The 26,711-nt window shown below is 62.3% G+C and overlaps 1 protein-coding gene across 1 annotated transcript; it reads left to right on the forward strand.

Annotated features, from left to right (window-relative positions):
- Nucleotides 1–1,072: 1,072 nt before the first annotated feature.
- COL20A1 (collagen type XX alpha 1 chain) lies at nt 1,073–23,429 on the forward strand. Its single transcript, XM_036323634.1, has 35 exons — nt 1,073–1,279; nt 3,152–3,262; nt 6,354–6,497; nt 6,636–6,779; nt 8,112–8,270; nt 8,590–8,709; nt 9,445–9,609; nt 10,059–10,223; nt 10,464–10,633; nt 10,935–11,064; nt 11,703–11,848; nt 11,933–12,056; nt 12,223–12,362; nt 12,779–12,908; nt 13,127–13,269; nt 13,413–13,548; nt 13,957–14,099; nt 14,277–14,406; nt 15,370–15,408; nt 16,277–16,415; nt 16,706–16,848; nt 17,042–17,151; nt 17,560–17,718; nt 17,824–17,901; nt 18,286–18,372; nt 18,935–18,988; nt 19,857–19,910; nt 19,996–20,049; nt 20,329–20,382; nt 21,003–21,074; nt 21,688–21,723; nt 21,820–21,886; nt 22,078–22,197; nt 22,773–22,883; nt 23,174–23,429. The coding sequence occupies exons 1-35, from the start codon at nt 1,153–1,155 to the stop codon at nt 23,197–23,199; spliced, it is 3,930 nt and encodes a 1,309-aa protein (XP_036179527.1). The 5' UTR covers nt 1,073–1,152; the 3' UTR covers nt 23,200–23,429.
- The last annotated feature ends 3,282 nt before the right edge of the window (nt 23,430–26,711 follow it).

Here is a 26,711-nt window from a genome sequence, read left to right on the forward strand (position 1 = left end):
GGTCCATGCTGCCAGAGAAACCCAATGCCCAGCCCCCCATCTTGGTGTCCAGGGCCATCTGTGGTGGCCTTTGTTCCTGAGCCCCTCTTTGGGGCAGACCCTGTGGAGGGAGAGATAAAGGTGTGGGGTCAGTGCTGTGCCCCACACTCTGTGGGGTCCCCGCCACACCATGAGATGGGGTCCTTTACCCTGGGATCTCTGCCCCACGTAGAGAAAGGTCCTGGGCAGCCGATGGGAAGGGTGGAGAGCCAGGGCAGGAGGAGGCTGAGCGCTGGGCGGGGCAGTGATGTTGGAGGAAGGGCCTTCATAAGCCCTGTCCTCCCTGTGGCTGCAACAGGACCTGAACGGACGGAGCAGGTTGGTGACCGGCCTGAGCCACTGGGCTGGGTGGATGAGCTCCGGTCTGAGGGTGACCCGGGCCTTTCAGAGAAGCCGGGAGGAGCTGAGCTCCAGAGGTGGGCGGAGGGCTCTGCCCCTGGAAGGGGTCCAACTGAGTCAGGCCAGGTTTCTGGGGAGAGAAGGATCTGCTTCAGATTGTGGGTCAGGAGGGCCCAGGCACCCAGAGCACCCACATAGCCCCCGGGCCCTTCACAGCCTGACGAGCCCAAGAGCTCAGCCACCCCTGCCCTGGGTGAGGCTGCGTGAGGCTGGCCAAGGGCCTGAGTGTCCTCTCTGCACTGTCAGCAGAGGCTCAGAGGCACCTTGGGAGGGAGGGGTGCCCCCAGAGAGCTCCCCCATGACCCCAACTCCACCTCCCCACTGAGAGGCCTGCTCTCCCCAGAGGTTCTGCTCAAACTTGGGTCCTACCCCAGCTGCCTGTTCCTCCCCAGGCCCCTCGGCTCTGACAGCACCGTCCCAGTCTGGTCTAGCGACGAGTGAGTGCAGCCGCGGGTCAGGGCTGAGCTGGCCAGCTGGCCGTGGGAAGTCCTGAGGACGAGATGGGGGCCCAGCTGCGGCTGAACCAGCGTCGGGGGCGGGGTGGCTGGCAGAGGGGCGGCTGACCTCTAGCTCAGAAAGCTCTTGTGGGACCTGCAGACGCAGCCACAGTGGGTGGGGCGAGCGGCTGAGGGTGCAGCGTCCAGGGACGTCTGGAGGGGGCACAGTCCCCGCTGTGGATGGAGAAGCTCTGGCTTTGCCATCAGGAGGGGACAGATGGACAGAAGGCTGAGCGGCCTCTCCTTCCCCAGGCTGAGCACCATGGGTGCCCACGTGCACCCCCACTTAGGGGTCTGCCTCTGGCTGTGGCTGGGTGTCACCCTGGGACTTGGCCAGGAACAAGGTAAGGACAAGGGGTGGGGACTTTGCTTTGGCCCCTGTGGTGGCTGTCCCGGTGGAATTGGTGCTCGGAGTAGACGGGACAAGACGGCCCAAGGGGTCATCTGTGCTCCTTTGCCAAGTCTAGGCTGCAGCTGGCTGCTTCACCTTTGGCCTTGTGACCTTTCACCTTGCCTTGGGGAGGCTTCTGTTTTCTGGTTAATTTTTTTAAACAGGTATTAATACTCTGCAGCTAATTCTCTCATATTAATGTTCTGTTATTAATTATTCCATGAACACCTTACAAACTACAAACCTGCAGCAAGGTGACCCTCCCTGCTTGTTTAGGCGCGTGGGGAGCTACATTCAAGCAGCCTCTCCCTCAGCCCTTCACGTGGCCTGGCTCTGTGTGGCGCCTTCCACCTGACCACATCTTATAGGGCATTTATTCCATTTCCCTTTAGGGGTCAACGTCCATTGCAGGGTTGTCTGTGACACCCCAAAAGGGTCGCATCTTGACTGAGTTTGTCCCAGGAAAGCTGGGTGAGTGGGCGCTGGGATGGCCTCTGCATCCGGGGACTGAGGCTCTGGAGCCGGCTTAGCCCAGCGTGCAGCCCCCGGGGAGTGAGGGCAGGGCCGCCTCCCACTGTCCCAGCTCACCCCGTGGGCCACAGCTAGGACCGCTCTGCTCAGGGTGCCGCACAGCCAGGCCACGGGGAGCCGACCTGCTTATTTTTGTGGCAGGACTTCTGTCTGGTTTTGCACCAGGTTGGTGACTGCGCCCGGGGGGGGGTCCCTCAGTCCGGGGGCTTTGACAGGACCACACCAAGGTGGGGTCAAATCACTCAGTGCCCCCATGACAATGAGCTCAGGACTCTCTGCTGGGCAGCCCCTCACCAGGTCCCTGCAGGATTCTGGCAGACGCTGCGGTGGCAGCCCTTCCCTGAGGATGGCCCTGTGGAGGGGGGCGCTGTCTGCACATCGGGACCCGAGAGGCAGCATGGGGTGCCTCCCCCAGCATGTCAGAGGCACAGGGACACACAGAGGCTCTTCATGAGCCAGAGCTGGGCCCCTGCTCACAAGTGGCTTTTCAAAGCCCCAGACATTCCTGTCTTTCAGCCTGGAGTTGCAGGGAGCAGCGCCCCCCACCCCCACCGGAGGCAGGCTCAGCTGCTCCTGCTCTGAAGCATCATTGTGTCTGCACGGGTGCCCCCAGCCCCTGCCCTCCTCCCCACGCACCCAGCTCTCAGGGGGCGGCCAGAAGAAGCCCATCTCTGTCCCCATTTTCCAAAAATAGCTGCTCTCACGGTGGAACTCCCGGAAGCTTGCCTGGGAGGTCAGGATATGCCCGGGCTCAGGCCACCACTGCTCCCTGTCCTCCAAGCTGCACCCTCACGGCACCATCACATTCCAGGGCGCCCACCCCATGGGGCTGTGTGAACCTCGCTGTAACCTCAGCAGTTGGGGGTCTGCAGTAGCCACACAGCTGCCTCTCCCACCGCCCACCCCCACCCAGACTTGGCAGGGAATCCAGGGAGGTGTAGCTGCCTAATTGGCTCAGTGCCTGCTGTCGCCTGCGGGGCAGTATGGTGTCTCTGGGATGCTAGCCCGGGGCAGTATGGTGTCTCTGGGATGCTAGCCTCCCCCCCCCCCCCCCGGGCCCCACCTGCCTTCTGCTCCCAGGGGGACACGCCTCAGAGAGCCAGTGGGGGTGGTCCTGGCACCTTGGACCCTTAGGAGGGCCCGGTCCCCCTCCAGCCCTGAGCTGGGCTTCATTTTCCCAAGGTTCCCGCAGTAGGGCCAAGGCCTCCTCACACCAGACAGGTCCCCTGGCCCCCCACAGCTGTTGGGGTGGCTCCTGGGGGTCAGTCCTGACCACCCTGTCCTGTCTCCCCAGCAAATGGCCGCCTGAAGCTAGCTGTGCTGCCCGAGGACCAGCTGCAGATCAAGTGGACGGAGTCGGAGGGGGGTGGCCTTGGCTATCTGGTGCAGGTGAAGCCCATGGCAGGTATGGCCCTGCACCTCCCCACCCACCGTGAGGATGGAAGGCGGCTGTGCACGGCTGTCACTGCCCAAGTCTGCGTCTCAGCAGCCACGTGGCTGTGTGACTCTGCCCTCCTTGCTGGGGCGGGGCGTGTAGTAGGAGAATCTTACGTTTCCCACGTGACCCCATGCCCGGCACATGCAGAAGGCGCCCAGCCACTGGCTTTTGAAGAAACTGGATCCCTGCTCAGCTAGAGCCCTTTCAGGATCCTGCATGTTAGTGGCTGGGAGGGCCTCCAGGGCCAGGAGGGAGGCCGAGGGGTCCTGGAGGCTGGCACAGGCTGGCCACAGAGCTCCGCAGACATGGCCGACGGAGAGCCCATGGACAAGAGTGTCATCGCGGGGACAGGTGGAAAGTGATGCGGGGCCTGAGCTCGCCCCTGGGGGAAAGGGGCCGTCCTGGGCCCACAGTTCCCCCCCCCCCCCCCCCGTCCCACCTGCCTTCTGCTCCCAGGAATAACCCCTGGACTTGGGTGTAGTTTTCTAATATTTTCATGAAGCCAAATTCATCTCCCTCATTTTCCAAATCGTTTATACTTTCCCGGTTTTAGTGAGAAGTTTACTTCTCACTAAAACTTTAGTCACTGACATCCGTGAGCATATCAGCACAGCCTACGGGGGGTTGGTTCACATTGCAGTGAAAGGACTGCAGCAGCTGCCTCTCACAGTGACCCTCTCTCCAAGATACAGCAGAGTGATAGGATGAAAACAGGACTCACTCTCTGAACATCTTCCCTGTGTATCCTAGACCAGCATCAGCCATAGTCAGTTTGGTACATTACAACCCTCGACTGACTTATACCTGGGAGTCTGTACCTGTGGCCTTCCTCCAGTCCCCTCCCGAGCCCTCCACCTCTGGCAGCCACAGTCCCATCTCCCCTATGAGTTTCTAGGTTCCGCATATAAGTGAGATTGTACAATATTTGTCTTAGGCCTAATTTTCTTAGCATAATGCTTCCACGGTCCATCCATGTTCTTGAAGTGGTAAGATTTCCTCCTTTCTGTGGTTGAGTAATATTCCGTGTGTGTCTGTCACGTTCCCATAGCCATTCGTCCATGGTTGTGAACAGTGTGCATGACGTCAGTGGTGTGAGCAGCGCTCACTGGACGTGGCGCTGTGCCCACTGGAGACAGTGATCGAGTTTCCTTCGCATGGACACTCAGAAGTGGGATCGATGGGCCTGAAGGCAGTTCCATTTATTTTATTTTATCAATCAGCTTGTTCTGTAGATTCTGTTTATTTTTGCTAATCCCCACCCGAGGATATTTTTCCATTCATTTTTAGAGAGAGAGTAAGGGAGGAGGAGAGACAGAGGAGAGAGAGAAACATCAATATGAGAGAGATACATCGATTGGTTGCCTCCTGCACGCGCCCTGACCAGGCTTGGGGATCAAGCTTGCAACCGAGGTACATGTGTACATGCCTTTGCCCAGTATCAAACCCGGGACCCTTTATCCATGAGCCAAAACGGCTAGGGCAAGACAGTTCCATTTTAAGTGTTTTGTTTTTTTTAAACAGGTTTTTATTGACTTTTAGAGAAGAAGGGAGAGGAAAAGAGAGATGGAAACATTGATGAGAAACATCATCCATCGGCTGCCTCATGTCCCTACTGGGGATCGAGTCTGCAACCCGGGCGTGTGCTCTGACCAATCAAACTGTGACCTCCTGGTTCATAGGTTGATGCTCAACCACAAAGCCATACTGGCTGGGCCATTTTTAATTTTTTTGTGAACCTCCATACTGTTTTCCACAGTCTGCATTCCCACCAGCAATGCACAAAGCTTCCCTTTTCTCCGCATCCTTGCCAGCACTTGTTTGTTGATTTGTTGATGGTAGCCATCCTGACAGGTGTGAGGTGATACCTCATTGTCTTTTTAATTTGCACCTCTCTGATGATCAGTGACTTTGAGCATCTTTTATGTACCTGTATGTACTCTTTGGAGAAATGTTTATTCAGGTTTTTGTCCATTTTTAAATTGAATGATTTGGGTTTTTTTGCTATTGATTTGTATGAGTTCTTTATATATTTTGGACACTAACCCCTTATCAGATATGATTTGCCAATATGTTTCCTGTTTTTAGTCCACTAATCCATAAACCCCCTACTGTGGTCGTAGGTGCGTCTTTCTCTGTTGCCTCACCTTTGTTGCTTTGTATGTTGAGGCTGTTATAGGGGCACCATTTAAATCATGTCTTCCTGGCAGACGGCCCTTCACCACGGAGCTTCCTCCTGCTCGCTGGTGGTGTTCTCACTGAGGTTCTCCCTTCTGTGCCATCGTGTTGGTCCAGGGAGATCTCTTATTCACTTAGGTGCATCTTCCAAGGAGCGCAGAGCTGGTGTTGCTTTCAGACAGTGAGACAGACTTGGCCTTTTAATTGAAACATTTTTTCCAATTTCTATTACATTGAATGACCTGCAGATTTGGGTTTAAATATTCATCTTCCTACTTTTTTTTTTTGGTTACACTCATTCCACCTTTGTCCTGTCCTTTCTTCCCACTCTTCACAGCCCTGTTGGGCTTCGTAACGCAGCAGGAGGGGTGCCTGCTGAGCTGAGGCCTGGCGCTGCCCAGCGTGCAGCCCGAGCTGGTGTGGAACTGCAGGCAAAGGCAGTGTTTGCTGAGCTGATGTGTGAATGCTGTTCGCATGGGATCTGTGTCATGCTCTCCCTGGGAAATGTGCTCAGCTCCTGTAAGAGTATGCGAGGAACATGGGAGTGGACTGTTCTCATGTCCAAGGCTCAGACTGCATGAAGTCTGCGTCTAGCACATAGCAGGTGGGGTGCAGCTGGGGGACGGGTCGGATTGGAGGAAAGAATGACAGACCTCTGGGACAGAGTGAGTGTGAGAACAGCTGGTACTAACACACCAGGACCCCAGAGTCCCCAAGGCCGGGTGTGGTGTGGGCGCCCGAGCAGGGCAGTGTATGTGCGGAATGAGGAGGAGCCTGGACACACATGCACACACACACATATACACACATGGGATACCCATGTGGGCACACACATATACACGCACTTTGCTGGCCTCACCAGCTCTTTCCAACCCCATCCCAGGGGACGTGGAGCAGGAGGTGATGCTGACCACCAAGACTCCCAAGGCCACAGTGGGAGGCCTGAGCCCCTCCAAGGGGTACACCTTGCAGATCTTTGAGCTCACCGGCTCAGGGAATGTTCTGCTGGCTCAGAGGGAGTTTGTGAGTAAGTCCACGCTACCCCACACGGGTTCCCCATGGAGCCTGGATGTGCCCTTGCAGGGAGGGCTGTGTGGACAGGTCCACAGCTCCCCGAGGCCTCTGCTCCCTGGTAGGGTCCTGACAGCCACTTGCATCTCTGCAGTCGAGGATTTGAGGAGTCACTCTGTGAGCAGAAGCAGCTGGAGGCCCCTGGGGGCAGCTCTGGAGCCCACACCTTCCCACATGGAGAGCCTGGACCCTGACCCCCGAGTCATCTTGGCCCCAAGCCAAGACCCGCCCACTCTGGGTGGGTCCAGGTGGGGTGAGGGTAAGTTTCTGGGAGGAGAGGAGTCCAGCATCTCATGTTTTCTCTGCACGTGGCCAGAACTTTCTTCCTGATATTTGACCTCATGCTCTCTAGCCACTCTCTGAGGCTCACTCAAACCCACGGGGCAGGTCATTCTCTGGGGTGTCCTCAGGGCCCCAGTGCCTGGTCCCATCCTCCCGACCCCCCAGGTATCCCCCAGCCTGAGTGTTTTAGGTGAGAAGTGACAGCTGTGACCTCCCCCAGGATTTCCTGGCGAGGATCCACACTCCCCCAGAGGCCCCGGGGGAAAGGCCCCTGCTCAGCTCAGCCCAGAAAGGCCCAGCCGCCCCAGGACGTCTGTGAGAAACAGAGAGACGCCAGGTAAGATGGCCAGGGCACCAGTCCGTGGCTTGCAGGGGCAGGGCGGTGTGGCCTGGAGCAGGTGTGCCATTTCCTGCACAAGGTCCTGAGTGCAGGGCAGTCTCCCTCATCAGATGGTCTCACTGCACCTGACTTCTCAGGAGCCTCCACATGGCCTCTGACCCTGACTCTGGGCTCAGCCTGGAGGTGCTGTCTCTGTGCTAAACTCAGGGGGCCTCAAACCCCAGACAGGGGTCACAAGGCTTTGTCTCTAGAGCTCCTGGGTCCTCAGGACAAGCCCTCAGGCCAGAGGTGAGACCTCAGCCCAGAGCAGGCGGATGGAGCTGTCCGTGGTGCTGACCACACCCACTCCAGTCGGTTGTCCTGCCTTGGAAGCCTCTGGGTGTCAGCCTCTGTGTGTGTGTGTGTGTGTGTGTGCGCTCACGCACATGTGCGTGTGCGTGTGTGGTGTATGTGAGTGCGTGTGCGCGAGTGTATGAGTGTGTGTGCGAGTGTATGAGTGTGTGTACATGAGTGTGAGTGTGTGTGTGCACGTGCACGTGTGTGCGTGCATGTGTGCGAGTGTATGAGTGTGTGTGCGTGCGTGTGTGCGTGTGGCGGGGGGTTGATCTCGAATAGTAGCCCTCACATAGACAAACAAAGCCTCCTGCCAAGGCTCCTGGAGGGCAGAGCTGCTGGGGCTCCATTAGCCTTCTTGGATGGGCTTGGAGGAGCTGGCCCCATGGCCCAAGGTCCACACAGGGTTTCCTGAGTCTGGTGAGATCCAAGCACCTCTGGAACCTGTCCCCCAAGACTCACCAAGGCTCAGCCGGAGGCCGAAACCCTGTGGCCCCAGCCCCTCCACTAATCCAGAGAAGGAGATCCTGGGTGGCTAGAGCCCAGCTCAGAGCAGCTTGGCATCCTGCAGTGGCGGTGGGCTTCGCCCACACCTCTCCTTCCTTGCCCACCCAGTTGGCCTCCAGTTCCATTGCATGCCTCCCACACCCGCCGACATGATCTTCCTAGTGGACGGGTCTTGGAGTATTGGCCACAGTCACTTCCAGCAGGTCAAAGACTTCCTGGCCAGCATCATCGAGCCCTTTGAAATTGGGCCGGATAAAATCCAAGTAGGTGGGTTCTGGCCCTATGCCCTGAGGCCCCACCCGGTGGTCCTCACCGTCTCTCCCTGGGTCCCATGCAGGCGTGATGTGGGCCAGGGGCGGGAGGAGACCTTTATGCTGACTGGTGTGGCCTGCATCACCAGGCCAGGTGGGGTCCCCAGCTGTACTGATGGGACAACTGGCTCCTGGGGGGACATTCTGGTAAGTCCTGTGTGGAAAGCAAGGGCTTTGCAAGCATGTGCTCTCCCTAGTGACGCCGGGCAGCCAGGCTGTGTGCATCCTGCCTCCGCCCAGCACGCCAGCAGCCATGCCTGCACCCGTCTTTTCAGGCCTGACTCAGTACAGTGGAGACCCCCAGACCGAGTGGGACCTGAACACCTTCAGCACCAAGGAGGAGGTGCTGGCAGCCGTGCACAGCCTCCACTACAGAGGGGGAAACACATTCACAGGTCTGCCCCTGCAGCCCCTCCCTGCATGCTTCCCTGCGCACAGCCTCCCTCTACACCCCTCCCAGACTTGCAGATCTGTGCATAAAACCAGCCCAGTGCCGGGCGGAGCTGACCCCCACTCTCACCTTTGTAAATGACAAATTGCCCTCATTTATTTTTTAAAGTTTTTTTTTTTTTTTATTAACTTCAGAGAGAGGAAAGGAGAGGGAGATAGAAACATCTATAATGAGAGGAAATCATCAATGGGCTGCCTCTTGCATGCCCCCTACTGGGGATGGAGCCTGAAACCCAGGCATGTGCCCTGACGGGGAATTGAATCTTGACCTCCTGGTTCATAGGTTGATGCTCAACCACTGAGTTCACCAGCTGGGCTCACCCTCATTTCTTTCTGGCCAAAATGTGCTTTCTGGTGGGTGGTTTTGCTGAAAGTGAGTGGTTCCTCTGGTAGACAGAAGCTTCTGGGAGGGGCCGCCAGTGGGTGTGGGCATGGCCTTGCTGGAAGCAACTCCTTGGGCGTGTCCCCACAACACAGTCTCCTCCTTGTTCCCTACACTGGGGGCCTCCGTGCCTTTGAGGGTAGGGGAGGAGGTGTCCCTGCCCTGCAGACTCCCCAGCCTGGAGGGTCCAGGACTGACACGGTGGGCAGAGCGTGGGGCCAATGGCTGGAGGAGGTTTGGGCGAGGAGGGTGGGAATGGGTGGCGGAGGCCCTGCACTTGATCCCCGTTGCTCCCAAGGCCTGGCCCTGACCCACGTGCTGGAGCAGAACCTGAGGCCTGCAGCAGGTCCCCGCCCAGAGGCAGCCAAGGTGGTGATTCTTGTGACGGACGGCAAGTCCCAGGACGATGCCTGTGCTGCTGGCCGCACCCTCAAGAGCCTGGATGTTGGCATCTTTGCTGTGGGTAAGCAGCCGGATCTCTGCAGAGTTCTCACAGCCGTGCAGGTGGGAGTTTGCATGCCTGCTCCGCCCCCTCTGGGGCTGAAGGTCCCCTGGCCTCTCTGAGCCTTAGCCCTGAGTTTGCAAAATGGGAGGACCCATCCCTGTTCTGGGGGCTGTGATGGTTCCCATGCCAGGCTCTGAGCACCGTGGGCACCTGCAGGGAGGCTGCAGTCACGGCAGTGGGGCATGGGCCAGTTTGCATGTCTATAAACACATCCCCGCCCAGCCTCACCTCTGCACCAGCCCCAGCCCCAGCTGCCATCTCTCCTGGGGCCCTGTTAGATGACCCAGTCCTGGGTCCTGTGGAGTCTTGGGTACCAGGATGGCTTCCCAACCTGCTGGGTGACTCCGATTGTAAGCAGTGACAAGGCTCCATGGGGGCCCCTTCCCATTCTCTGGGCCCGTGGGCAGGTGTGAAGAATGCTGATGAGGCTGAGCTGAGGCTCCTGGCGTCCCCGCCACTGGACATCACCGTCCACCACGTGCAGGACTTCCCCCAGCTCAGCACACTGGCCGGCCTGCTCAGCCGCCTAGTTTGCCAGCAGGTCCAGGGCTGGAGCCCACGTCCCGGTTCAGGTGAGCTGTCAGATGGGGACTCCAGGGCAGGTCACCTATGCTTGAAGCCTGGCCAGGCCCTGCCTCCCCTGTAAGGACTCCCCAAAACCTCTCCCACCCCTTCCCCCTGGCCCTGTGTGGGTCTGCAGCTCCCACCTGGGGAACACCTGTTCTTCCTAGAAGTGGCCACCAGGGGGAGCAGGAAGAGTCTCTATGCCAGCTGCCTGCTGGGGCTCTGACCATCTATCCTTCTTCCCTCAGTTAAACCAGCAGCAGCCCCTCCAACCCTGGACCCCCTCTCCGCTCCCACCAGCCTAGTCCTGACCCAGGTGACTTCCTCCAGCGTCCACCTGTCCTGGACTCCAGCCCTGCAGCCGCCACTCAAGTACCTGGTGGTGTGGCGGCCTTCTAGGGGTGGTGCCCCCCAGGAGGTGAGCGTGGCCTTCCTCCTGTCCATGCAGAGTTGGGGCTGGAATGGAGAGCCGGAGAGGATGAATCGATGTGGGGAAAGGGTAGAGTGCAGGTGGCCCTGCCACAGCCCGAGTCCTCAGGCCACTCAGGTGGCCAGCGGGCAGCTGTGGCAGATGTGGCTGCTCCTGCCTCCCGTGACTGCTTGGTGCCCGGGAGCTGCTCTGCTCCAGGAGCCCTGGATGGAGCTGGCAGGAAACCAGGACTGACCCCGCCCTGCCCATGCCCACTCGGCCGGCTCCACCCAGGCTCCTCCTGTTGCAGGTGGAGGTGGATGGGCCCAGCACGTCCACGGAGCTGCATGGCCTGGCCTCCGGCACAGAGTACCTGCTGGCCGTGTTCCCCGTGTATGAGGCAGGGGTGGGTGAGGGCCTACGGGGCCTGGTGACCACAGGTGGGTGGGGCAGCTGGCTGTTATGGGTTTTAGTCCTCATCCGGGTGGGGCACCCTCCCAACTTGCTGTGTGACCGAGGCAGATTCCCTGGACCCCCGACCTGTGTCCTCTCCTGAGCACCAGTGATGTCATCTGTGTCATCACCACACCCAGAGCAGTACTGCTACTGTTCACATGTTTCTGGAGCCCCAGGCCCCTGCTGGGCCACAGTGGGCGCCTGCCCTGAGCCCTTCACCATGCGTGAGGCGTCCCGCGGCTCCGCACTGGAAGTGCACAGCAGTGGCGTCTGTGTCCACAGAGTCATGCACTGTCCCCACTGTCAACTTTAGAACAGAAACCCTGCGCACTTAGCCCTCCCCCACGCAGCCCCACGCTGCTCCACCATTGCCATTTCAGGGCGCGCAGCATGCGGCCAGCTGCCTCTGGCTTCCTCAGGGGCTGTTACCCCTTGGGGACCATGGCTCTCCCACCCCAAACAGCAACCCGCGGGTGGCTTTCCCCAGAGCTGTGAGCTGGAAACTTGGCCCAGGGTGAAGTTTGGGGACAGAGACTCAGAGTCATCGTGGGTGCCCGCAGGGCTGTCCTCCAGCCTGTGTCCCTGATCTGTGATGCTTTCTCCTGTGGTGCCCCCCTTCCAGTGCCTCTGCCTCCGCCCCAGGCACTCGCCCTGGCCACAGTGACGCCCAGGACCATCCACCTCACCTGGCAGCCCTCGGCGGGGGCCACCCAATACCTGGTGCGGTACTCGCTGGCCTCCCCCAAGGGCGAGGAGGAGGGCAGAGAGGTGCGTGACAGAGGTGGAGGAGGCAGCTGGGGCCAATGGGGTGGGGAGCGAGGTGAGCAGGGGCTAATGGAAGTGTCCCCCCAGGTGCAGGTTGGGCAGCCGGAGGTGCTGCTGGGTAGCCTGGAGCCGGGCAGGGACTATGACATCTGGGTGCAGAGCCTGCAAGGGGCACAGGCCAGTGAGGCCCGGGGCATCCACGCCAGGACCCGTGAGTGCCCACCTCCCCCGTCTGCCACCCACCAGTGGGCAGAGGCCTTCCATGGGGTCCCCGTCTGGTGGCCCCACTGGCCTGGCCATCGCCTATGCTTCCCCCATTCACTCGGGGGTGGGAAGGGGAGTGGCTGCTGGTCCCTGAAGCCTTGCTGTGTCCACAGCTCCCCTGGTTCCCCCCACACCCCTGATCTTCTCAGACGTGAGCCATGACTCGGCCCGTGTGTCCTGGGAGGGCACCCTGAGGCCGGTGCAGCTGTTCAGGGTCAGCTACTTGTCCAGCAAGGGCAGCCACTCGGGGCAGGTGAGAGCAGGCTGATGTCCTGTGAGGGAACTGGCGTCCAGAGTGCTGAAGCATCCACGGGGCCCAGCACCCCAGCTTCCCGCCCTGTATTCACAGAGCACTGACACCGTCCCTGCCCTTGGGGGCCCCAATCTGGCAGGGGTTGGGGGGACATGTGTGAAGCAAAGAATGACGGTGAATGACAGCCCTGATGAGGCTTGGGGCCCGGAGTGCTGTCAGGGGTGTTTGGGAGATGGGGAAGCCCCAGGAGGCCCTGCCATCGTGTGGGAGATCTGCGCCCTCTCCCCACTCGGGGCGAGGCCATGGGCTGTCCTGGGCAGTGAGCCGGGGCCTGGGTCTCCATCTAGGCAGGGGATGCCTGCTCCCAGCTTGAAGGGTCAGCTCCAGGCCCCACTCGTATGGCCCCCCCCTCGCAGATAGAGGCTCCTGGCAATGCCACCTCGGTCACCCTGGGTCCCCTCTCCTCCTCCACTACCTACACTGTCCGCGTCACCCGCCTCTATCCTGGGGGCGGCTCCTCCACTACGACCGGCCGCCTGACCACACGTGAGTCCTCCGGAGCCACCGGTGTGCAGTCGGGGCCCAGTCCGAGGAGGATGGGAATGTGGGCACAGCCCCCACATGGAAAATGGGGATCCCCTCGGCCCCTAAGTGTGACTCGAGCCAGAAAAACCTCTCTAACAGGCAGTGAGGCCCTTCTGATGAGTCACCCCAGGGGGTGGCGCAGGCCCTGCCGTCCAGCCTGTCTCCCTGCCCTCTTCCAGGGAAAGTCCCCAGCCCGAGCCAGCTGTCCGTGACAGAGCTCCCTGGGGGTGCGGTCCGGCTGGCGTGGGCGGCCGCAGCGGCGTCCGGGGTGCTGGTCTACCAGATCAAGTGGACGCCTCTGGGGGACGGGAAGGCCCATGAGGTATGTGAGAGAGAAGGCCCCTGCCCATCCCAGCTCCTGGGCTTCCACCCAGTGTGGCATCTCGGGACCTGCCTGCCCAGCCCAGCCAGGCCCCATGGGAGGCCACCACTCGCAGAGTGGACACCTGCCCCTCCTCTCCACAGATCTCCGTCCCGGGGAGCCTGTGCACAGCCGTCCTGCCCGGCCTGGGGGGGCCCTTGGAGCACGAGATCACCATCCTGGCCTCCTACAAGGACGGGGCCCACAGCGACCCCGTGTCCTTCCACTACAGCCCCCGAGGTGACCCCTCAGCTACAGGGGGCAGCGCCGCCCCAGGGCCCCAGACCGCCTCAGCCCCACACTCCCAGGGGCACCCATAGGCAGTTCCCCAAGGCCCCGGCCTTCCAGGCAGGTGTCCCAGGGTGGCCGAGGGTCCGAGTCACCTGGTGGGCACAGTGCTCAAGGTGGTCTCAGAGCTGACTTGGGGCCCTGTCTGCCCGAGGTCGCAGGGCTGCAGGTGTGGTACCGGTGTGGGGGTGTAGGGGTGGGTGGGAGGGAGGGTCATGGGGTGTTGGGAAGGTGAGGGTGGTGGGACTATGGGGTAGGAGGGTGGCGTGGGTGGGGGTATGGCAGGGCGTGCCACAGAGCGTGCTGAAGCATGTTGCTGCCTTTTGGCCCGGCCCTTGCTGACCCCCCACTGCCCTTCAGTCAGCCGGAGCCCACCCTCCAACCTGACCCTGGCTTCTGAGTCACCAAACAGCCTACGGGTCAGCTGGACGCCCCCCACTGGCCACGTCCTCTACTACCGGCTCACGTACATGCTGGCCTCAGGCTCTGGACCAGAGAAATCAGTGAGTCTTGGTGGATCAGGGAGCCATTGCCCCTCGTGGGCCTGGGGTCTGGTGACGGGGGGAGGCGTGGCCACCTGTCTGCCGCGCGCTTCCGTGGTGAGACACAGACAAAGGAGCGGAGGTGCCTAAGTGAGCAAAGGTGCTCGGTGGCAGGTGGCTCAGGGGCTGTGCCCCCAGGTCTCTGTTCCAGGACCCAGGAGCCACGCGATGCTCCCTGACCTGCTGGCAGCCACCAAGTACAGGGTCCTGGCCTCAGCAGTGTACGGAGCAGGCGAGAGTGTGGCAGTGACTGCCACAGGCCAAACGGGTGAGTGGGCATGAAACCCCAGGCCCTAGGCAGCCCCCAGCGCCCAGAACTGTGGGGCCACTCAACCGGGGCCCTTCCGCCGGCGGTAGGCTCTGTCGCTGCCAGCACAGGGCCCGCGCTGCTGTCCAGCAGAAGGAAATCGGGTTTTTGTGTGAAGACTTAGCTGTAGGCAGCTGAGACCAGCAAAGCTCCCGCTGGTTGGCTAGGCCCCTCGTCCGCAAGGCCCAAAGCTGGGGACTGTGTCCTTGCCCTCTATCTGTGCCGAGGTCAGGGCAGCTGTGCAGCCCACACGGCCGCTCGCAGACAGGCAGGTGGGCGGGCGCACAGGCCATGGCAGATGACCAGGAGAGGCACCCAGCACCTGGACGTGGTGTCAGTGTTCCCGGGCCCTGCCCCTGCAGGCCAGGCCCACGCGGAGGGACCACTGTGCTGTGGACAGGCCCAGACGCTGGGAGCCGAAGGCCCTCAGGCGCCAGCCAGCCTGGTCACCTCAGCTTCCCTCTGTGTCCCCTCCGTGGTCTGTAGTTTTGGCTTGAATGCCTCTGGGGTCGGGGGCCTCACTGCTCAGTGGACAGCTGCTGCACTCAGTGCCCTTCACGCCCCAGAACACCCTGAGCGCCTGGCGGTGGACCACGCCTGCACGGCCCTGGACGGGGTGCATCCCGGGGGGCGTGTCCGCACACCCTGGCATCTCCCTGGCCCTGCTATTTGGGACACATCGGGGTGGCCGATACCCTGTCAGCGGAAGCACCATGGGGAGTGCTGCCTTCCAGGGGTGGAAGCAAAGACCCTGTGATGATGGGACACCACCCCATCCCTCCCCGTCCCTGAGGCACAGGGACAACAGGCCCAAGGACCTGCGAGAGGGGAGGCAGCAGTTGGGCTCCAGTCCCGCTCCAGCCGCAGGAGGCCCACTGCCCAGGGGCTCCTCCCCGCTGACCCTGACCTTCTGTCACCTCTCAGCAGCCTGCCCAGCCCTCCACCCAGATGGCTCCCTTGCAGGTGGGTCCTGTCCTGAGACAGGTGCTCTCGCTCCCGACCCTGACCTGTCCCCCCTCCTCGCGGGCCCCTAGGAAAGGGCCGGGGACAGTACAGGGCATCAGGCGGGCAGGCTCACACCTTTACAGGAGGCACCTCAAGGTTCACAGTCTAGGTTCCTGAGGCTTGTGCAAGGTCACCGTCCAAGGCCATAGCTAGGACTCAGTGGGGCAGAGGCCAAGTGGGGGCCCTGGGCCCTGTGCAGCCCCCCTGAGCCACTGCTGACCAAGCTCTGGGTGGGAGAGGGGCCCCCCAGTCACCTGGTGAGTGTGAGACCCTCCCACGGCTGACACGTGGCCGCCAGCTGTGGCCAGGCAGCTCTGCCGAGCGGGATGGTGAGGTGGTGTCAGCAGGGTACAGGGACGGGAGCCCGTCCTGTCCTGATGGCTGAGTCTCTCTGGGGTCTCCCGAGAGTGAGCAATGAGGCTGCGCCGTTCAGACCCCGAAGCAGGGCAGGCCCACCTGTGACCGGAAGTGGGGCCAGGCGGGCTGTCACTCCTGTCCGCTCCCACCCGGGCGCTGAGCACCCAGTGGGGTGAGCTGCACGCTCGCTTGGTACGCTCAGCACTGGAGGAGTGGCAGGCGCTCTGAGTGGCTAAGTCCGGTGGGTGGTGAGACTCTGCTGGGCATCCGTGACTGCGGGCCGGGTCAGACAGCGCCCCGGGGCGGCCGAGTGAGCAGCAGGAGGAAGGTGGGCACACCCCATTTTGGCGCTGAGCTCTCGGCCTTGGGTGTCCTCTATGGCTCCCCTGCCCTGCACCCTGACACCTGCTTTTCTTTCTCTTCGCCTCCCACCTGTCTGTCCCTGGATCTCCCCACCGTGGCCCTCCAGGCTTTGACCTCATGGCGGCCTTTGGGCTTGTGGAGAGGGAGTACGCCTCCATCCGCGGGGTGGCCATGGAGCCCTCCGCGTTTGGCGTGACCAGGACCTTCACCCTCTTCAGGGACGCTCAGCTGACACGCCGAGCCAGGTGGGCGAGCGGGCGGTGGCTGTGAGCTGGGTGTGGGCACAGCATCATGACCCTGGCTGGGATGGAACGGCCTTCGGTCCTGGGCAGGGCAGAGGCTGTGCCTCGTCCTCAGAGCACCTCTGGTTGAATCTCCCAACAGCCCCGGAGGGAGTTCTGTCCCTTACACCCTGTTATGCGTGGGGAAACTGAGGCAGGAGAGATCTTGTTCCCATGGGTCTGGGCCCTGGGGAATAGCTGTGGCCCCTCCAGACCCCATCCCTCTCAGGTGACCCCAACCTGTGCCCCAACAGCGACATCCACCCGGCCGCCCTCCCGCCTGAGCACACAGTCGTCTTCCTCCTGCGCCTCCTCCCCGAAACGCCCCGCGAGGCCTTTGCGCTGTGGCAGATGACAGCCGAGGACTTCCGACCTGTCCTCGGGGTCCTGCTGGACGGTCAGTTGGGAGGGCGGGCGGGGGGGGGCAGGCTGTCCCTAGAAGCCTCACTGGCTGGTGACCCTGAGCAGATCCTCCAGACAAGGCCACCGGCGCTGACGCCCCATCAGGAGGCAGGGCTGCTCTCCACACTGGCCTTGCCCCCGCCCCGCGTGGTGGGTGGGGCCTCACTCGCTCCTCACCTGCCCTGTAGCAGGCAGAAAGTCCCTGACCTACTTCAGCCACGACCCCAGAGCGGCCTTGCAGGAGGTGACCTTTGACCTGCCCGAAGTGAGGAGGATATTCTTCGGGAGCTTCCACAAGGTCCTGGAAGGTTCCAGATAGACCAAAACCTGTGCCTCATCTGCCCGAGAGCCTCCAATGCCCCCCGTGTTCTGGAGCAGACTCCCCTGGGCCGCGGCCACGCTGGAGCTCTCCTTGCTGGGGGCCACCTTGGCCCGTCCACCTCTGCCCCTGCGGTCCCTCCGCCCCAGCATCCTGTGGGGCCCCATCCTTAATTTGGGTTGAAGAGCATCCCAGCCCTTTTCTCTGCTCCTGCAAATCGTAGAAGGGCCTGAGCGGGTGCATTTCATCCATTTCACAGAGGGGAAACTGAGGCCCAGGAGGGGCTGGGGTCCCAGAGACTTGGGGTGGGGTGGGGTGGGGCCCCCAGTGATGGGTACTCCCTCCCCCCTGGCCAGGGCTGTGGGGGAACTCTGTGGTGTCTCGTAGGTGCACGTGGCCGTGGGACACTCCAAGGTCCAGCTCTACGTGGACTGTAGGAAGGTGGCCGAGAGGCCCATCGGGGAGGCGGGCAGCCCTCCCGCCACCGGCTTCATCACGCTGGGGAGGCTGGTCAAGGCCCGGGGCCCCCGGAGCAGCTCGGCTGTGGTGAGCCTCGGCTTCATCCTGCCTGGCCATTCAGGGGCTGGCAGATCCCCAGCCCCTCCTGCCTGAGCCACATCTGGCCAACTGAGCTCCTGCCCTGACTTGTAGCTGCAGCTCCAGATGCTGCAGATCGTGTGCAGTGACACCTGGGCGGAGGAGGACAGGTGCTGCGAGCTCCCTGCGTCGGTAGGTGGGCAAGTGCCACAGGGTCTGGGGGGGGGGGCTGGCCGTCCCGGTCATCGTGGTGCTGGGGGAGATCTGGGCAGGCTTCCTGAAGGAGGTGGCTTCTGGGAGCGTCTGGGAGGCCCTGGGGACAAAGCAGGCTGGAGCTGGCCAAAACCCAGCACTCAGGGCCCCGCCCCTTTTCTGTGCCTTCCCCATGTACCATGCCGGGCTTGGCCATGCCGGGGCCCTCGTGGCAGTGAGAGAGGGTGTCCTGCCCTGGGGTGTGTGCTGGGCAGCCTGGGGTCAGCCCCCAGGATCAGGTCCCCACCCCTCCCCCCCAGCCTCCCAGGTGTCAAACAAGATCTGGGAGAGGGTCCATTTAACGATGGGTCTCCTTTCTTCTAGAAGAATGGAGAGACCTGCCCTGCCTTCCCTCCCGCCTGCACCTGCTCCTCGCAGATACCTGGGCCCCCGGGACCCCAAGGACCTCCAGTGAGTCCAGCGGCCCCTCCCCGGCAACATCTGCTGCCGCTGGCAGATGAAGGTGGCTCCTCCCGCGCCCCTTAGCTGGGAGCCTGGACCGAGCAGCCTTCCCCAGGCCTGCCGCACCCTGAAATGCACTGTACACGGCTCCCTGCTGCCTGTCACCCCCAGCCCATGGGGCCCCTCCTGGCAAGTCCCTTCCTTCCCCTGGCCCCTCTTCCCAGCCGACGCGCCCTCCTCTGGTGTGGGACCTAGCATGTCCCATCTTTCCTGACTGGGGTGGAGTTCCAGGACCATCCCGCCTGCAGCAGGGTCATGACCCCCACCTGGGGCAGGTCCAGCCCCTCTGCACCCCCTGGGGGAGGCTCCAGGGCCAGCTGCAGTGGGAAGGCAGGTCTGTGAGCACTGGCTCTACGCTCTTGGTGCAGCCCTCCCCAGAGAGGCCGCCTGCCCCGAGGCCGCACAGTGGCCAGCGGCATGGAGGCCGCACCCGGAAGCCCCTGCCCTTTACCCGAGGGCCGGACTGGAACCCAGGGCCATGCTGGGCTCAGCCCTGCCTATGCCTCTGCAGGGCCTCCCTGGCAGGAATGGAGCCTCAGGACAGCAGGGCTTCCCCGGGCCCAGGGTAAGTCCTGGGGAGTCCTGGGGGGCCTGGATCCTACCTTCCTGGGGAGGACCCCCAGCACATTCACCAGAGCACAGGGGGGAGCCCACGTGGTCCGCCAGCCAGGGGGCTCCCCCAGGAGCGAGGTGCCTCCCCAGGAGGGCCCGGCTCCCCACCGCACCGCGTCTGTCACCAGGGTCTGGGCGGTCAGTGTGACAGGGCAGGTGGCCCACATTGTACTCGGCTTGGGAGTGACTGTTTTATGAAAATGGCGCGTCCCTGGGGTCGCTGGTTTGCTGATGTTCACACTCACACTCACAGAAAATTTGTTTTTTTCTTCATGGAGTTTGTGCATTGATATGCTTAATTCACAAAAAATGATTTCAAAGCATTTTTCCATGCAGCCTCAGTTTAAATAGTTGTCTGCCCCTTAGAGGTTTGGTTTATGTTGTAGTGAGGTGCCCTGGTATCCGGGGTTTCTTTACTCCCCATCTCTGGGACCTGGAGAAGCGGCCCAGGCCCAGTTCCTGGCTCTGTAGTAGGGTCGCAGCAGGAACCCCCCAGGGGTGGCCGTGGGTTGAAGACCTCTGTGAACCTGGCCGGCTAGAGGCAGGGTGCTACGGGACCGGGAGGGGGGGGGGACTGCAGGAGCGGCCTGGTGCCTTCTCAACAACCCCCCCCCCCCCCCCCGTGTCTCCAGGGAGAGCCCGGGCCACCTGGAAAGACTGGACCCAGAGGTCCTGGGGGTCATCAGGGGTCACCAGGGACCCAGGGGCGAACTGTCCAGGGGCCTGTGGTAGGTGTTGCCTCCCTTCCCTCCTCCACTGCCACCCCGCCCCCCGGGCCCCTCAGTCTTCGCCCTGGGGCTCAGTCTATATTTCCCCTCCAGGGTCCACCAGGGGTCAAAGGAGAGAAGGGGGACCATGGACTCCCGGGCCTGCAGGTAGTGGGCAGGAGGGTCTCGGGGACAGGGCCTGCTCTGGGTCCAACTTGGCCCCAGCCTCGCCAGCACCTCTGCTCTCTTCCAGGGCGACCCCGGCCACCAGGGCGACCCCGGGGAGGCTGGCCTCCAGGGTCCGAAGGTGGGGGAGAGGCCCACTGGGGAGGGTTTCGAGATGGAGGCTGTGGGGTGGGGTTTCCCCTCTCTCTCACCCCACTCCCATCCATCCTGCCCCGACCCGTGGCCTGGCCAGGGGGGAGGGGAATGCCAGCCCATGCAGGGTGGGGTCAGGCCCTGAACTTGGCCGGCTCACTGCTCTCAGAGTGAGGCACAGGGGTGCACCCCTTCCCAGGAGTGGGCTGCCGTGGGAGGAATGTGTGGGATCCGAGCCCCCTCCAACCCGCCTTTCCTTGGCCATCAGGGCATGAGAGGCCTGGAGGGCACCGCTGGCCTGCCCGGACCCCCTGGACCTAGGGTAGGCACCACCTCCCCCGTGAGCCCAACCCTGCCCATCCCTACCCACACCCCCTGAGGTTCCTTGGGGCTGAACTGAGTGTGGTCACCCCCACAAGGTGACCTGGGAGTCCTCACTCTGCTGGGCCAGCCCTTCCTGGGCCCTGCTGGGCATGCAGTGTCCTGTGCCCTGGAGGGCTGCTGGAGAGGGGCTTTCTCACCCCGCTGGGCAGCCCCAGTCACGCCTGCACCCCAATTCCACATCGCAGGGAGATGCCAGGGCTCCCGGTGGGCCTGGCTGGGGATGCGGCCCCAGGCCCTTCTCCCTGCCTACTGGAGGGCTGGGGACCCTCCTCGCTCAGAAGCACCTTGCCTCCCAAGCTGGCCCTTCTGGGGTCCCTGCTGAGCTCAGTGTCTGGGAGCTGCTCTGAGCAGGGGTCCTGGGCTGCGTGCCCAAGCTTCCCATCGGGGGTGGACATGAGGCACAGCCTGCAGGAATAACAGGCCTGTGGAGCTGGGGACAAGCCATGGGGTCTGGTCTGGGTTCAGGACAGTGGGGACCCAAATGACCAGGCCAGGGCTAGAGGGAGGAGGGGCCAGACTCGCTGGGGGCTGCAGTCTGCAACCTCTGTGTCTCAGCAGGGCTACCCGGGCATGGCGGGAGCCAGGGGGACCAGTGGGGAGCGAGGACCCCCAGGGACTGTGGGGCCCACGGTAAGTCCTCTCCACACCTGGACAGCCCGACAGACAGTGGGGGGAGGGGCACACATGTGCAAAGTCAGCGTTGCTGATGCTCAGGGGCCTCCTGCACCCACACGTGTGTGAAGCGAGGCCTGTGCAGGCAGTGACGCTGGGGCTGGTCTGCAGCAGGGAAAGTGGGGGGACCCTGCCAGCCCCAAGACAGGCAGGTGGGGGGCAGGTGATAGGCCTGTGGGCTCTAGGGGGCGGGGAGGGATGGGGTTCCAGCAGGTTCCTGGAAGCCAGGAAGATGGAGGCAGGGGAGGCAGGCGAGAAGGGACAGGGATGTGCTGTGTGCAGGCCTGGCTGGCTCAGGCCCGGGGGCTGTTCTCCGGGGTGGGGGGGGTCCCAGCCGTGGGCACCGAACCCATCTGAGAGGCATGTCTTTTGCCCGCTGGGGATTCATGCCTCTGAGCCTCCAAGGAGCAGAAATTGTGCCCACCCTGTGGGGATGTGAATGCCTGGTCTCCCTCCCCAGGGACCGAGCCCCAGGCTGCGAGGGGTCAGGGCTGCCGGGGTCAGGAGGGGGAGGGAGAGGCCAGCCCGGGCTCCTCCCTGCTTACTTCCCTCTCCTTTTCCTCTGACTCAGGGTCTGCCCGGGCCCAAGGGGGAGCGAGGAGAGAAGGTAAGTGTGCCAGTGTTGGGGGCCCAGGCACTTCCTGTGCATGGGGACAACAGCGCCACCCTGCCCTGACTGCTCTGTGGCCCGTCTTCCTCATAGGGCGAGCCGCAGTCCTGGGCTGCCATCTACCAGCTTGTGAGCCAGGCCTGCGAGTCCATCATCCAGAGTGAGGACCCCGAGCCTCCAGTGCCCCCCCGCAAGCCCTGCCCCCCCCCCCCCCGGCCCTGTCTCTGTCCCCACCCAATCTCAGCAACCAGCCTGGCCTGGCCACTCTTCTGGACAGGCACCAGGGAGCCCTGGGGAGGCAGGGGACTTCCACACCCCCACAGCCCCCGCTCACCCTCCTCCCCCCCGCAGCGCATGTGCAGAAGTTGGACTCCTTCCCCCACAAGAGTGCCCGGCTCCCCATGCCCATCTTGGAGGCCCCTGGGCTCCCTGGAGAAGGGGGAAATGGTGGCTCCCGCCCTGAGGACAGAGGTACTGGCTCCCCCTCCCCAGTGTCCTGGGGCTGGCTGGGTGGGGAGACACAGGACCTGCCTGGCTTCCTGGAGTCCTCAAAGCGGCCCCTCCCCCATTCTCCCAGGAAGTCTGAGCTCAGGGCCACCGCTGCCCTTCCATCCCCTCTCCTCTCCTGCACCCTCCCACCCCCTCTGGCTGGGGCTGTGGAACCAGATGGCTCAGCTGCTGAGGTGGATGGAGAGGCTGATTGAGGGACTGAGCAGATGGGGAGGGTTGGGGGGAAACAGCACTTCACTATGGGTGAGGGAGAGGGAAGGGGAGGGGCCCTGCCTGTGGGAAGCCTTGCCCACCAGGGCCCAGACCAGGCTGGCAGGCGCTCTCATGAAGACCCCACCCCATGCCTCCCCACCAGCCCCACCTCACCCTGAACTTCAGCCACTGAGCCCACAATCGGGGCCTGTTGGGACTCAGGGACCCCCACCCCAAGCTTTCACCCTTGCCAGGCACTCACCTTCCTCTGGGTCAGAATAGGGTCCAGAGAAAGGCAGTGTTGCCATCTGCTGCCCTCAGTCTCAGCTGCCCTTCCTTCTCAGGTGCATCCGCAGCCCTGGCTCAGGTGGGCAGCCCTCAGCCACAGGGGAGCAAGATTCCAGGATCCTTGGGAGGAGCAGGGGAACCTGGCCTGGGGAGAGCAGGTACTGGAGGTGCGTGGGGCTTTGGGGGAGCCTGCCTAGTGGGAGCCCCGGGAGGCCCTGCCAGGGGCTGCACTCAGGGAGGGGGGCAGTGTGCACCAGGGAGGACACCTGGGCCAGGCAGGCGCAGTGGGGGCCCAGGGAGCACTGGCCGAGGGGCAGGGTTCTGCAGAGGGCTCCCCTTGTTTCTGCCCTGCTCACGGCCCAGATGGGCTCGCCGGACAGTGGGGCTGGGCGGGCTGACCGGGGTCAGCTGTCCCTTGCACCCCCAGACCTGCCGGTCTCCTCTCCCCTCCTGCCAGGCCGTTCTCCCTGCTGCCTGGAGTGACCTGCACCTCTTCCCTGGAATCTCAGAGGAGCCGGAGAGTGTGGGAGGAGCTGGAGGCGGGCGGATGGGCAGCGAGGGCGGCACCTCTCCTCTGTACCGTTCCCTCCGCCCCATAAACCTCATCATGGAGTCAGACTCCCACCTTCAATCCCACAGTCTCCCTGCTGCCTTGGGGCTCCCCGCCTTCCCTCAAGGCAGGCAGCCCAGCCTGAGCCTCCAGAGCTCAGTGCTGCCAGGCCAGGGCCCTCAGTCTAAGCCACACGCTGGGTCACTGGGTGGGGGTGGGCTTTAAAAACAGTGCCCAGCCCACCCTCAGAGGCCCATGTGTTCAGCCCCGCCCCCGCAGCCTCCCATCCACACCTGCCCCCCTGGGACTCTCATCGCTGTGGGCCTGGCCGATTCCACACCAAGTCCTTTCCTAACCACCAGTAGGATCTGGGGTGGGGGTTCCTTCATGTCCAGTGGCCAAGAGCTTCTACAGAGACAGTGGGGCAGAGGCAGGAGCCCAGCGGGGTGTGGTAGGAGGCTCCAGCAGGGGCGCAGCCCCGAGAGGCCGGAGGCTGGGCCAGCCAGGCGGGACCCGGCATGGCAGGAGGGCCGAGCCCAGGGCTCGGGGAGGTCTGGGTTTTTCCGAGGAGCACTGGGAGCCACGGGGCCCCTGAGCGGGAACTGCTGTGACCGCCTGAGAGCCAGCTTGGGGACCTCACCTGCTGTCCACTGAGATGGAGCTGGCTGGGCTGTGGGGAGGCAGGTTTGGGGCTGGCTACTGGCTAGGCCACTGGTTGGGGGGGACCCCAAGAACAGGCCTTGGGCTGGAGAGCGGGTTCCAGGTGCCTCCAGTAGCCAGGTGGTAAAGAGCAGGTGGGTGGGTTGGTGAGTCTGGTGTTCAGGGGGGCAGAAGTGTGGGCACCACCATCTGGGAGGCGAGTGGAAGCCAAGGGGTTGGCTTCCCTGGGGATGAAGGCCCTGGCTCGTCCCAGGACTGAGTCCCAGGCTCATCTCCGAGGCCGGAGGGTGTGGGTGCAGAGACCACCTGTTGGGACGCTCCAGAGAGAGCAAAGCCAGAAGACCCTGGGCCAGTGGGGTGTTCGGTCAAGGAGCCAGCAAGTGAGGAAGACACCTCTTTTTATTTAATCACCTGAGGATATTTTTGCATTGCTTTTCAGAGGGAGTAGAAGGGAAGGAAGGAGGGGGGAGAGAGAGAGAGAGAGACATCGATTGCTTCCCTCTCTCACGCCCCAGACTGGGGTTGGGGGTCAAACCTGCAACCCAGGTACATGCCCTTGACCGAGAATTGAACCCGAGACCCTCTGGTGCTGGGACTGATGCTCTAACCCCTGGGGACACCGGCCAGGGCTGGAGATGCCGCTTGATCACCACGGGATGGGGATGAGCTACCATCCTGGGAACGAGGCTGCAGTGGGCGTGGGACCTCTGCCGCCGCCCGGGCACGGGTCCCCACCTGCTGGCCAAATGGAGTGCGGCCTGGGCTGAGAAAGACATGAGCCTGCCTGCCTCTCGACCCTCGACCTGAGCTGTGGGCTGCTGCTCAGGGGTCCACGTGAAGCCAACACAGCACAAACCTGCACACCCACACACTTTCCCATACACACCCGCCGCTGCTAACACACACATGTGTGCACACGCCTCACACGCCTCATCGTGCGCAGTGCTCCTGGTAAGGTCGGGGAGAGGACTTTAGGGGAAGGTGTGACACCTGGGAGCTGAGCAGGAGAGGAGGCAGGTCCCCACAGTCCCTAACTGAACACTGCGGCGTCTTCACGGAGGGAGGGTGGACATTAATGGCATGAAAATGTCAGGAAAAGGCAACGGGAAATGTGTGCAGAAAACACACCGGGAGAACACCAGCAGGGTGGGCGGGGCAACCAGGGCCCAGCGAACGCAGCTGAAAGTCAGGCAGGGCCGCCCGGAGGCGCAGAGGACGGAGCACGACCCAGGCCGCGGCTCCCTGGTTAGGGAGGCCAGCGAGCGCTGAAAAGTGGTTTTTTTAAGATTTGAGAATTAGAGGAAGTTATGGTCTCAGATCAAAAGGCTCAGAGTGCCAGAGTGGCTGATTTTTTAAATGTAGATTCAGTCACACGAAGCATACGACAGAGGCAGCGGTCTCTGAACGCCCACAGAATGAGGGCCAGAGGCGGGAGGCAATGCCCTCCGCGTGTTGAAGGAAAAGCGCACAGATTTTACCCCATAAAATCCTCACGGGGTGAACAGGCCCCGAGTCTGAGGAGCGGCAGGAGGCAGACCCTGTGGGAAGCGAGGTGCATTCCGCAGGAAGGACGGACGGACGAACAGAGTCACACGTGACCCGACACACAGGAAGTGCAGGGCTGCTCGAAGAGCCTAAGAGCCTCGCCCTCCGCAGACCGCCACCTGCAGCAGCCTAGAATTCTAGATGGTTCCCGGGCCGCGGGACCCTGAGCAAAGGCGCTAGTTCTGTTGGGGGCCTGTGAGGGTCTCTGTCAACTCCTGCAGCTCTGGAGAAGCACGGGCTCCGGCCGGGGTCCGAGCAGCCTGGGGGGAAGCGCGCTCTGTGCGGGGCTGTGGGCCAGGCAGGGGCGAGCTGCTCCGCGCGCAGAGCTCAGGGCACATCTGACCCGGGAGGTGAGCTCTCCCTGCGTCAGAGACAGGACACACTTCCTGCTCCCGCGGCCAGAGGAACCAACACGCAAGGAACCAGGAAGCAGGAGATCAGGGGCCACATTGCCAGGCATCTTACTGGGGAAGGACCGTGTTTTCAACAAATGGTTCGAAACTGCTAGAGGTTCAAATCAGAAACATTGATGCTCTGCCCTTGTCTACACCAGGCACAAAAGTTAACTAGAAAAACATGGTAGCCCTGGCCAGCGTGCTCAGTGGTTAGAGCATCAGCCTGCAAACCAAAGGGTCTCAGGTTTGATTCCCGGCCAAGGGCAGGTTTGATCCCTGGCCCCAGTTGGGGTGCATGTGGAAAGCAACCAATGGATGTGTCTCTCTCACATCATTGCTCTCTCTTCTCCCCCCGTCCTTTCCACTTTCTCTCTAAAAAAAAAAAAAATCAACGGGGTGAGGATTAACAAAAGAAGAAAAACATGGTAACCCTAAAGATGAGAAAGCTGTAAGCATGCTAGATGACAGAAGGCAGGGGAAGGGCGCATTCCTAAGCCCAGGGCGGCAAGGATCTCTTATACAGGATCCAGAAAGCAACAACCATAGAAAAAAAAACTCAGACATGGCCCCTCATCAGCACGAAAAGCTTTTCTTGGAAAGATGCGGTTGGTGAAAAGTATCATCACACACAGGGAAGGAAGTCTCCCACGGGAGGACGGACAGAAGCCTTGGCCCCGAGCACACAGGTGACGCACACCCTCTAAAAGCCACGCGACCCAATAATGAGCAAACGTCCAGCCGACACCAACTGCAGAGCTTCTGGGGGGAGCGGGTGTCCACTTGGGAAGGCTCGGCACCCCGTGACCTAGTGACCCCACACAGGTGTGTACCTGGGAGTGCTCGGC

The sequence above is a fragment of the Myotis myotis genome, unplaced genomic scaffold (genome assembly GCF_014108235.1).
Source record: "Myotis myotis isolate mMyoMyo1 unplaced genomic scaffold, mMyoMyo1.p scaffold_m19_p_9, whole genome shotgun sequence".
Lineage (NCBI taxonomy): Eukaryota > Metazoa > Chordata > Mammalia > Chiroptera > Vespertilionidae > Myotis > Myotis myotis.